This window comes from Pan troglodytes, chromosome 8 (genome assembly GCF_028858775.2).
Source record: "Pan troglodytes isolate AG18354 chromosome 8, NHGRI_mPanTro3-v2.0_pri, whole genome shotgun sequence".
NCBI classification, from domain to species: Eukaryota; Metazoa; Chordata; class Mammalia; order Primates; family Hominidae; genus Pan; species Pan troglodytes.
Genome location: NC_072406.2, coordinates 80,056,088 through 80,068,350, shown reverse-complemented (window position 1 = coordinate 80,068,350; position 12,263 = coordinate 80,056,088). Strand labels below are relative to the sequence as shown.

Below are 12,263 nucleotides of genomic sequence, written 5' to 3'. Positions count from 1 at the left end.
TCTTTTCTATCTTTTGAGTTTTTACTATGTGAATGTATTTTTCAAAAAAACATTTTAATGATCATAGAAAACTACTTCCAGAAGTTGAGGCCAATAACTTACATATGTGGTCTGATAGGGTGTGCTATAACATCCTCACTGGAAGGAGGACACTCCATGTTCTTATCACAGCAAAAATATATGCCACTCACATATGTTTGGAATCATTTCAAAGCTACATAACTCTTGCTGAAATAGATACGTGACAATGCCAGAGTGACAGTGCTCTCCTGCAGACCAATTAAAAGGGAGTCTCAGGGCATGGGTATAGGTTGTTTTGTTTTGTTGAGACAGAGTCTCGCAGTGTCACCCAGGCTGGAGTGCAGTGGTGCAATCACAGCTCACTGCAGCCTTCACCTCCTAGGCTCAAGTAATCCTCCCATTGCTCCTGAGTAGCTGGGCCTACAGATGCATGCCACCAGGCTAATTTTTTAAAAAAATTTTTTTGTAGAGACAGGGTCTCATTATGTTGCTCAGGCTGGGTCTCCAACCCCTGGGCTCAAGAGATCCTCCCATCTCTGCCTCCCAAAATGCTGGGCTTACAGATGTGGGCCACTGTACCCAGCCAGCATGGTTTTTTAGTTTAGTTTTTTTTTTTTTTTTTTTTGGCTCCCCTCAATGATTCTAATGTGCAGCAAGGTGTCACGTAGACCAAGGATGTTAATCTATAGGAAATATTAATGGAATAAAAACAAGAACTTGTAATACATACTTTCTATGCCCTAGGCCTTGTCCTCTGTGGTAAATTCAGAGAATCCATTTGATTCAGTGATAGAGTCACAAATGCCATACGATTCCGTGATAGCCCAAGCTTGCCAAATGAATGTCTGCCAAAAGGAAGTGAAATAAATATAGAATAATATTCATGAGCAGATTGATGGCTCAGCAAAAGTTCCTTGAGAACATGGTATATGCCTAGTGCTGCAGGAGGTGTAAAAGGAATCTATTTTAGTGGTTCTTCCCATAAGGAACTTAGATTGCAATTAAAGAGATAAGACGGGGGCCGGGCGCCGTGGCTCATGCCTGTACTAGGGCCATCTAGTCCCTCCCCCGAAGGCAACTACTTTATGGGTTGCTTGTGAATCCTTCCAGAGACATTATTATCGTAAGTTAAATAGTTCTTTTTTATCTTTTGGCTTCAGATAGGAATTTTCTTTTTTTTCTTTTTTTTTTTTGTTTTGAGACGGAGTCTCGCTCTGTCACCCAGGCTGGAGTGCAGTGGTGTGATCTTGGCTCACTGCAAGCTCCGCCTCCTGGGTTCACGCCATTCTCCTGCCTCAGCCTCCTGAGTAGCTGGGACTACAGGCGCCCACCACCACGCCCAGCTAATTTTTTGTATTTTTAGTAGAGATGAGGTTTCACCGTGTTAGCCAGGATGGTCTCGATCTCCTGACCTCGTGATCCGCCCGCCTCGGCCTCCCAAAGTGCTGGGGTTACAGGCGTGAGCCACCATGCCCAGCCCCAGATAGGAATTTTCTTTAATCACTCTCTTTTTTGACAGTTTCCTTAATATTTCCTTGATAGTAACGGAGCTAAGGTTAGAGGGAAAGACTGATTCATTGTGTTAGAGTGTAAAAGGATCTGGAGGTCATCCTGTCCTTTTTTAATCCAAGTGTGGTCCTTGGATCAACATGGAGCTCACCTGGGTGCCTGCTAGAAAAGAAGAGTCTCAGACCTCACCCAGGCATCCTGAAGCAGAAGTTGCATCTTAACCAGACCTCCAGGTGATTTGTGTGGACCTTTAAGTTTGAGAATCATTGTTTTTGTCCAATCTTAACAAATCAAGGAAGCATGGTTCTGCAAGGAGCCAGTGCAGAACTGATACTCTAAATCAGGTCTTCTGACACCTCGTCTAGTGCATTTCTTTCTTTCCTTTATTTCCCTTTCCTTCCTTCCTTTCCTCCCCACCCCCCTTCTTCCTTTTTTTGAGACAGGGTCTTCCTCTGTCCCCCAGACTGGTGTGCATTGGTGGTGGAATCATAGCTCACTGCAGCCTCGAACTCTAGGGTCCAAGAGACCCTCTTGCCTCATCCTCCCGAGTAGTTAGGACTACAGGCACACGCCATCATGTCTGGCTAATTTATTGTATTTTATTTTTAGTAGAGATAACATCGCACTTTGTTGCCCAGTTTGGTCTTGAACTCCTGGCTTCATGCGATCCTCCTGCCTCCCAAAGTGTTGGGATTACAAGCATTTTCTAATATGCCACAATTCTGGCCAGATAATTTGATGTAACATTTTAAACATTTTCTTCACCAGGGACTTTGGAGTCAGACACAGCAGAGTTCAAGTCCCAGCTTTGTCACTAGCATATAATAAGAGCTCACTAATGGTGTTAAATAAAATTTATAGGCCATTGGTTTGAACTGAGCTCCTGCACTAGGCCCAATAGACAAAACCAAAATGAAGTTACTCATGCCAAACTACCATGTCACCAAAACAAAACTAAGTTGCTTATTCCACCTTTCAAGAAATCAGGAGAGAAACCCACACAGGCCAGTTTCAGCTGGCATAATAAGAAAGTCGGCTGTGCTTTAATTTTACAAGGAAAGTAACTTTGAAACGACCAATCTGCTTTTTATCATCTCTTTCTGCTTTTTTCAGCCCCTTTTTGGCTTATAAAGCCAGCCTCCTGCCCAGATCCCAGAAAACTCAATTTATTTTACAGAATGAGGTGTTATCTGATTTTTATTGCAAATAAAAGCCAATTAAGATCTTTAAATTTGTTGTAATTTTATCTGATGAGTGGTTATTATACGTCTATTTTTTTCTTTTTTTTTTTTTTTTTGAGACAGAGTTTCGCTCTTGTTGCCCAGGCTGGAGTGCAGTGGTGCGAGCTTGGCTCACTGCAACCTCCGCCTCTCTGGTTCAAGTGATTCTCCTGCCTCAGTCTCCGGAGTAGCTGGAATTACAGGTGCCCACCATCACGCCCAGCTAATTTTTGTATTTTTAGTGGAGACGGGGTTTCACTATGTTGGTGAGGCTGGTCTTGAAACTCCTGACCTCAAATGATCCACATGCCTTGGCCTCCCAAAGTGCTGGAATTACAGGCGTGAGCCATCGTGCCCGGCCTATTATACTTCTTATTGTTACTTAAAAACAAACAAACAAACAAACAAACAAACTACTTTTAGAGCAGTTTAGTTTCACAGCAAAATTGAGGGGAAAGTACAGAGCTCACATACCCCATCTCCCTTCCTCCCAGAATAACCTATCAACATCCTGCACTTACTATTGTTAATAATGGCATTAATAGCATTCATCATCGCACCTGATTATAACTTGAAAACGCTATTTCTTTTCTTTTTTTTTTTTTGAGACAGAGTCTTGCTCTGTCGCCCAGGCTGGAGTGCAGTGGCGCGATCTCGGCTCACTGCAAGCTCCGCCTCCCGGGTTCACGCCATTTTCCTGCCTCAGCCTCCCGAGTAGCTGGGACTACAGGCCCCCGCCACCACGCCCGGCTAATTTTTTGTATTTTCAGTAGAAACGAGGTTTCACCGTGTTAGCCAGGATGGTCTCCATCTCCTGACCTCAGGTGATCCGCCCGCCTCGGCCTCCCAAAGTGCTGGGATTACAGGTGTGAGCCACCGCGCCCGGCCTGAAAACGCTATTTCAACAGCCTTTGAAGAATCATTTACGAATTTCTAGGTATTCATATATTCTATGTCTGACTCAACAGTAACGCCTTTTGACTCATCCGGTTCTTGGACCAGGACGCTGTCTTGCTCTGTAAGCCAGGGAGAGATTTTATTAGGCTATTTTACAAATGCAGGGTCTGAAACAAAAAGGTTACAGTCCGGGCAGGCTATGTTTTCTTTCTACTGGATCTTAAGCTGGACCGGATCAGTAGATTGAGGAGCAGGCTTTAGAGAGCCCAGTGTCAATCTGGAATCTAAGCCCTTCTATCAGAGCGCAAAACTCGTGTCCAGGACACCAACCTTAGCGGGGAGCAGGGGCCCGTGTGTCGGGAAATAAGGACGAATGGTTGCAGGCACAGTTTCTGGAACCTGCGTTTTGTGCCTCCTTTGCTCGTATTTGGAAAAACCGCTGGAGAAAGGCGCCGATTTCATTCTGCAATACAGAACTTTGAAGCGAGACTGGAAGGAAAAACGAGAGGCGGAAAGGGTCAGGTCAGAGTGCGACTTTCAGGGCCGCGCAGAGCCCACCTGTGGGCTGGCTAATTTTCATCCTCGCTCGGAGCTTCTGGAGCTTGTAGCCTCTTGTTTTCCAGCCTTTCTCCTTTTGATTTGAGCTTAGTTTCAGTTTACCTACTTCCAGACTAGGGCATTCGATGTAAAAATAGCACTTACGGAGGACGGAGGACGGAGGGCGGAGGGCGGGGGGCGGGGGGCGGGGGGCGGGGGACGGAGAGGGGGACGGTGTCCCTGTGTATGAAAGTAACTGGCTTGTTTCCGGTTCCTCTGTGGCGCCGTTCTCGCGATGCCTTATGGGAGTTGTAGTCTCGGGTGAGAGACGCTTCTCGGGAGGGAGGAACAGGCCCCCAAGGCCTAGGATTGAGCATCGGACTCTCCGTGTCTTGTGTGTGTGCTTCGCTTCGCTTCTCTTCTCTTCTCTTCCCCCCCCGCCCTCCCCTCCCCTTCCCTCCCCTGCCCTCCCCTTTCTTTTTTCTGACGGAGTGTCACTCTGTTGCCCAGGCTGGAGTGCAGTGGCGCGATCTCGGCTCACTGCAACCTCCGCCTGCCTGGTCAAGCAATTCTCCTGCCTCAGGCACCCGAGTAGCCGGGACTATAGGCGCCCGCCACCACACCCGGCTAATTTCTGTATTTTTAGTAGAGATGGGGTTTCACCATTCTGGCCAGGCTGGTCTGGAACTCTTGACCTCAAGTGATCCACCCGCCTTGGCCTCCCAAAGTGCTGGGATTACAGGCGTGAGACACCGCGCCCGGCCTCCACAGAGCTTTAACTCTGTTAAAAAGGTCTACATAATTTCTACTATACGCTATATTCTTCCATAAAGAAGAAAAATTATGGGATGACTACATCGACTTCACACAGTTTAAAAAAGTATAAAAGGAAATGAAAATCTTCTTTTGAGTACCTGCCCAGTTCCTCCCCTAAAAGAATACTGTTGCTTGCTTTTTTTTTTTTTTTTTTTTTTTTTTTGAGATGAACTTTGGCTCTTGTTGCCCAAGCTGGAATGCAATGGCGCGATCTCGGCTCACTGCAACCTCCGCCTCCCGGGTTCAAGCAATTCTCCTGCCTCAGCCTCCCTAGAAGCTGAGATTACAGGTGTGCGCCACCACTCCCAGCTAATTATTATTAGTAGTAGTAGTAGAGACGGAGTTTCACCATGTTGGCCAGGCTAGTCTCGAACTCCTGACCTCAATCAGGTGATCCACCCACCTCAGCCTCCCAAAGTTCTGGGATTATAGGCATGAGCCACTTCGCCCGGCCTGCTGCTTGCTTTTTTTTTTTTTTTTTTTTTTTGAGACGGAGTCTCGGTCTGTAATCCAGGCTGGAGTTCAGTGGTACGATCTTGGCTCACTGCACCTCCACCTCCCGGGTCCCGGTTAAAAAAATTCACCTGCCTCAGTCTCCCGAGTAGCTGGGATTACAGGAACGCACCACCACGCCACGCTAATTTTTGCTTTTTTTTTTTTTTTTTTTTAAGTAGAGACGGGGATTTCACCCTGTTGGCCAGGCTGGTCTTGAACTCCTGACCTCATGATCTGCCCACCTCGGCCTTCCAAAGTGCTGGGATTATAGGCGTGAGCCACCGCTCCCAGCCTGTTGCTTGCTTTTTAAAGGCAGTTATCTTTAGAAAAAATTACAAGTGCAAATGTACATACTATTAAAAAGTACACAATAGAGGTAATACTGTAATACTCTTCTCAAACCTGTTTTTTCATTTGATAGCACTCGTTAGACATCTTTCCATACTTGCACATAAAAAGCTATCTTTATTCTCTTTTCACTGGCAATACAGTAGTTCATCCTACAAATAGCATAATTTATTAATCTCCTGCCCTCCTCAACTCCACCGATGAACATTTCGTTGTATATATATTTTTTCCTGTTGCAAACAACACTGCAGTGGTCCTCTTGAACACATTTTGGTGTATATCCACAAGCTGAATTTGTAGAGACAAAATTGCCCTGTCAAGGATAGATATGCTTTATAAAAGGTGATAAATACACCAAATTGCCAAATTGTACCAACTTACACTCTCATCCAACAATGTATGGAAATGCTTTCTTCCTCATTTCTGTTTTCTAGCATGGGTATTATCAAACCTTTGCTAATCTGAGAGGTGAACAACTTTATCTTCTTTGGATTGATTTGCAGTTTCATAATTATTAGTGATGTTGCACTACTATTTGTATGTTTATTGGTCGTTTGTATTTCTGAAAGTAGTTGTATTTTTGGCTTAATTTTCTTTCTTTCTTTTTTTTTTTTTTTTTCTAGACGGAGTCTCGCTCTGTCGCCCAGGCTGGAGTGCAGTGGCGTGATCTCGGCTCACTGCAAGCTCCGCCTCCCGGGTTCACGCCGTTCTCCTGCCTCAACCTCCCGAGTAGCTGGTACTACAGGCGCCTGCCACCACCCCCGGCTAATTTTGTTTTTTTGTATTTTTAGTAGAGACGGGGTTTCACCGTGTTAGCCAAGATGGTCTCCATCTCCTGACCTGGTGATCCGCCTGCCTCGGCCTCCTAAAGTGCTGGGATTACAGGCGTGAGCCACCAAGCCCGGCATTTTTGGCTTAATTTTCTGTTGTGTTGTTCATCTTTTAAAAATTGATTTGTCTGCACTTGTATATTAAGGAAGTTAGTCTTTTGTCTGTTATGAGAATTATGAAATTTTTTTCTTTGTATATTATTTGCCTTCTGATTTTGCTTTTGTATTGTTTTGGTCACATAAATGTGCTTACTTTTTTTTTTGAGACAGGGTCTTGCTCTGTCGCCCAGGCTGGAATGCAGTGGCGTGATCTCAGCTCACTGCAGCTTGGACTTCCCCAGACTCAAGTGATCCTCCTGCCTCAGCCTCCCTAGTAGCTAGCTGGGATACAAGCGCTATTTTTTTTTTTTTTTTTGTAGAGACTGAGTCTTGCCATGTTGCCTAGGCTGGTCTCAAATTCTAGGGCTCAAGCGATCCACCTGCCTTGACCTCCCAAAGTGCTGGGATTACAGGCATGGGCCTCCGCGCCAGGCCACTTAATTTTTATATAGTTATGCTCATGAGATTTTTTTCCATGGCTTCTGAGTTATTTGATTTTTCTGTAATTTATTTTGGTATAAGGAGGAGTGGCTCTAGCTTTATTATTTATCACTTCTCCAAAAGATTAGCTAGTGGTCTTGTCATGATTTTTGTTACCTCTATAGATGGGGAGAAAATCCCAAAGAATATTAAAATTATATCCTACCATGAGATGCTGCAACAGGTTTGAAGGTTAGTTTTGGGGAACAGAGCAGGAATAACAAAGTGGCACTCCAACTTCCCTCAAAACATCTGCTCATCTTGTATTATTGCTTTTTCTGAACAATATCCTATGCCAATATTTATTAAAATAAGTAATGAAAATTTTCTAATCCATACGCAACTTTAAAAAGACACTGGTTAGGCCGGGCATGGTGGCTCACACCTGTAATCCCAGCACTTTGGGAGGCCGAGGCGGGCAGATCACGACGTCAGGAGATCGAGACCATACTGGCTAAAACGGTGAAACCCCTCTACTAAAAATACAAAAAATTAGCTGGGTGTGGTGACACGTGCCTGTAGTCCCAGCTACTCGGGAGGGTGAGGTGGGAGGATCACTTGAACCCAGGAGGCGGAGGTTGCAGTGAGCTGAGATCGCACCACTGCACTCCAGCCTGGGCGACAGAGCGAGACTCCATCTCAAAAAAAAAAAAGACACTTAAATAAAGTATTGTATGACCAGGGTGGAACGCTGTGCAGATGTTGAAAAGAATGAGACAATCAAGTGAAAAGGGAAAAAGAGCACTAAGATTCAGAAGTCTATTGCTGTGGTTTGAGTGTGTCCCTCCAAAATTTATGTTGGAATTGAATACTCATTGTGATGGAATTAAGAAGTTGGGCCTTTTGGGAAGTGATTAAATCATGAGGGCTCTGTATTCATGAATGGGATTAGTGCCCTTATAAAAGGTTGAAGGGAGCTGCCTTGCCCTTTTCGTCATGTCAGGACACAGCAACAAGGTGTCATTTATGAAGCAAAGAGTAAGCCTTACCAGACACTGAATCTGCTGGCACCTTTATCTTGAAATTCCAAGACTCCATAAATGTATGAAATACATTTATATTATTATTATTATTTTTTTTCAGATGGAGCCTCACTCTGTTGACCAGGCTGGAGTGCAGTGGTGCGATCTCAGCTCACTGCAACCTCTGCCTCCCAGGTTCAAGTGATCCCTCGAGTAGATGTGATGACAGGTGTGAGCCACCAAGCATGGCTAATTTTTGTATTTTTAGTGGAGACGGGGTTTCACCATGTTGGTCAGGTTGGTCTTGAATCCCTGACCTTGTGATCCACCTGCCTCGGCTTCCCAAAGTGCTAGGATTACAGGCGTGAGCCACCGCACCTGGCTGACCAGACTAATCTTAAAAGCTCTAAGTTTAACATGTTATTCACGTGCTCAAGAACCTACAACAGTTCCTGTTGCATCCATACTCACTCAGTGTCTTCCACCTGATCATCAAGGCTTTCTACATTCTGGCCCAGGTCTTCTGTTCAATCCCAGTATTAAAGGCATTCTCTCCAACATACCTTGCCATAAGGTCATTTTCCTTACCTTTAACTGAACACGCAATGGACATTTCCATCTCTGTATGATAGCTTATGTGTTTTGCTCCTTTCTCCTGCTTTTCATTTATTTTGTGAGTGCTTCTATGAATTCCTGGGTTAAAATGTTCCTAAAAATCACATTGTCTTAGGCCATACTTGCATTGCTATGAGGGAATACCTGAACCTGGGTAATTTATAAAGAATATATATATATTTTTACTTTTCATTGAGACAGGGTCTCACTCTCTCACCCAGGCTGGGGTGCAGTGGCATGACTGTGGCTCACTGCAGCCTTGAGCTCCTGGGCTCAAGTGATCCTCCCACCTCGGCCTCTGGAATAGCTGGGACTACAGGCATACGCCACCATGCCCAGCTAATTTTTGTATTTTTTGTAGAGATGGGGTTTTGCCGTGTTGCCCAGGCTGGTCTCGAACTCGTGAGCTCAAGTGATCCACCTGCCTCGGCCTCCCAAAGTGCTATAACTACAGGCATGAGCTGTGGCACTCGGCCAAGAAAAGAGTTTTAATTGGCTCGTGGTCCTGAAGGCTGTACAAGCATGCAGCCAGCATCTGCTTGGCTACTGGGGAGGCCTCAGAGAGCTTTTACTCATGGCAGAAGGCAAAGCAGGAGCAGGAATGTCACATGGCAAGAACAGGAAGAAGAGAGTGAGGGGGAAGATGCCATACCACACACTTTTAAACAGCCAGATCTTATGAGAATTCACTCACTATTCTGAGGACAGCACCAGGAGGATGGTACTAAACCATTCATGAGAAATCTGGCTCCATGATCCCATCACCTCCTACCAGGCCCTACCTCCAGCATTGGGGATTATGATTCAACATGAGATTTAGAGGGGACAACATCTAAACTGCATCATTCTACCTTGACCCCTCAAATCTCATATTCTTCTCACATTGCTGAATACAATTATCCCCTGCCCATAGTTCCCCAAAGTCTTAATTCATTCTAGCATTAACTCAAAAGTCCCAAGTCCAAAGTCTTATCTGAGACTCAAGCCATGTTCCTTCCACCTATGAACTTGTAAAATAAAAGACAAGTTATTTACTTCCAAGATACATGGAGATACAGGCATTGGGCAAACATTCCCTTTCCAAAAGGAAGAAATCAGCTAAAAGAAAGGAGCAACATGGCGGGTGCTGTGGCTCATGCCTGTAATCCCAGCACCTTGGGAGGCTGAGGAGGGTGGATCACCTGACGTCAGGAGTTGGAAACCAGCCTGGCCAACATGGTGAAACCCCGTCTCTACTAAAAATACAAAAATTAGCCAGGTGTGATGGCACATGCCTGTAATCCCAGCTACTCAGGGAGGATGAGGCAGGGGAATAGCTTGAACCTGGGAGGTGCAGGTTGCAGTGAGCCGAGATCGTGCCACTGTACTTCAGTCTGGGCAACAGAGCAAGACTCCATCTCAAAAAAAAAAAAAAGGAAAAAAAAGAAAGGAGCAACAAGTCCCAAGCAGGCCTGAAACCCAGCAGGACATTCATTAAATCTTAAAGCTCCAAAATAATTCTTGACTCCATGTCTCACGTCCTTGGCACACTGCTGTGAGGGGCGGGCTCCCAATCCCTTGGGCAGCCCTGCCCTTGTGGCTTTGCAGGCTGCTCTCCTGGGTTGGAGTTGAGTGCCTGTGACTCTGTGACTTTTCCAGGTGCAGGGTGTGAGCTGCCAGTGGATCTACCACTCTGGGCCGGGAAGGTGGGGGCCCTATTCCCACAGCTTCACTAGGCAGTGCCCCAGTGGGGACTCTGTGTGGGAGTTTGTATTAGGCCATTCCCACATTTTTATAAAGAAATACCTGGCCAGGTGCAGTGGCTCACGTCTGTAATCCCAGCACTTTGGGAGGCTGAGGCGGGCGGATCACAAGGTCAGGAGTTTGAAACCAGACTGGTCAGTATGGTGAAACCTTGTCCCTACTAAAAATACAAAAATTAGCTGGGCATGGTTGCGTGTGCCTGTAGTCCCAGCTACTTGAGAGGCTGAGGCAGAAGAATCGCTTGAACCCGGGAGGCGGAGGTTGTGGTGAGCCAAGATTGCGCCGTCGCACTCCAGTCTGGGTGACAGAGCAAGACTCCATCACAAAAAAAAAAAAAAGAAAAAAAAGAAAAAAGAAATACCTAAGTCTGGGTGCAGTGGCTCATGCCTGTAATCCAGCACTTTGGGAGGCCAAGGTGGGTGGATCACGAGGTCAGGAGTTCAAGACCAGCCTGGCCAAGATGGTGAAATCCCATTTCTACTAAAAAATACAAAAAATTAGCCAGGTGTGGTGGCAGGCACCTGTAATCCCAGCTACTCAGGAGGCTGAGGCAGAGAATTGCTTGAACCCAGGAGGCAGAGGTTGCAGTGAGCTGACATTGTGCCATTGCACTCCAGCATGGGTGACAGAGTGAGACTCTGTCTCAAAAAAAAAAAAAAAAGAAAAGAAAAGAAAAGAAAAGACATACCTGGGACTGGGTAATTTATAAAGAAAAGAGATTTAATTGGCTTATGGTTCTGCAGGCTGCACAGGGAGCATAACACAGGCATCTGCTTTTGGGGGTACCTCAGGAAGCTTGCAATCACAGCAGAAGGTGAAGGGGGAGCAGGCATCTCCTATGGTGGGAGCAGGAGCAAGAGAGACAGAGAGTGAAGTGATACACACTTTTGAACAGCCAGATCTCAGAGAAGTCACTCATTTTTGTGAGGACAGCATCAAGAGGATGGTGCTCAACCATTCATGAGAAATCCAGTCCCATGATCTGATCACTTCCCACCAGGCCTTACCTCCAATACTGAGGATTACAATTCAACATGAGATTCAGGCAGGGACACTTTCCAAACTATGTTAAAGTTCCAACCTCCCATTTCCCCTCTGCACTGCCCTAGTAGAGGCTCTTGGTGAGGGCTCTGTCCCTGTGGTAGGCTTCTTCTTGGGTACCCAGGCTTTCTTATATATTCTCTGAAATCTAGGAGGAAGCTGCCAAACCTCCTTCACTCTTGCATTCTGAACACCTGCAGGCTTAACACCACATGGAAGCCACCAAGGCTTACAGCCTGCACCCTTCTGAGCTGTGGCCTGAGCTGTACCTGGGCCCCTTTGAGCTGAGGCTGGGGCTGAAGTGGCTGGATGCAGGAAGCAGCCTCCCATAGTGGTACAGGGCAGCAGCACCCTGAGCCTGGCCCCCTAAATCATTCTTTCCTCCTGGGCCTCTAGGCCTGTGATGAGAGGGGCTGCCTCTTAGATCTCTGAAATGCCTTTGAGGTTTTTTTCTCATTGTCTTGTCTATCAGCCTCTGACCTGGCTCCCTTTCATTTATGCAAATCTCTTTAGCAAGTGGTTGCTCTGCAGTCTGCTTAGATTCTTGCCCTGAAAATGGGTTTTTGTTTTCTACCACATGGCTAGGTTGCAAATTTTCCAAACTTTTACATTCTGCTTTCCCTTTAAATATAAGTTCCAACTTTAAGTCA

At 45.8% G+C, this 12,263-nt stretch overlaps 1 protein-coding gene across 4 annotated transcripts in view; it reads left to right on the top strand.

Annotated features, from left to right (window-relative positions):
- Positions 1 to 4,020: 4,020 nt before the first annotated feature.
- The window catches only part of DNAJC12 (DnaJ heat shock protein family (Hsp40) member C12), a 53,501-nt gene continuing 45,258 nt past the window's right edge, over positions 4,021 to 12,263 (top strand). For 2 of the 4 annotated variants that reach the window (XM_009458549.5, XM_009458548.5), the window contains exon 1: positions 4,021 to 4,169. In XM_009458549.5, the coding sequence (XP_009456824.1) occupies positions 4,021 to 4,169 (149 nt within the window). The remainder of the gene's footprint in view (positions 4,170 to 12,263) is intronic. The other 2 variants (XM_054660132.2, XM_016918385.4) reach the window with 2 other exon arrangements.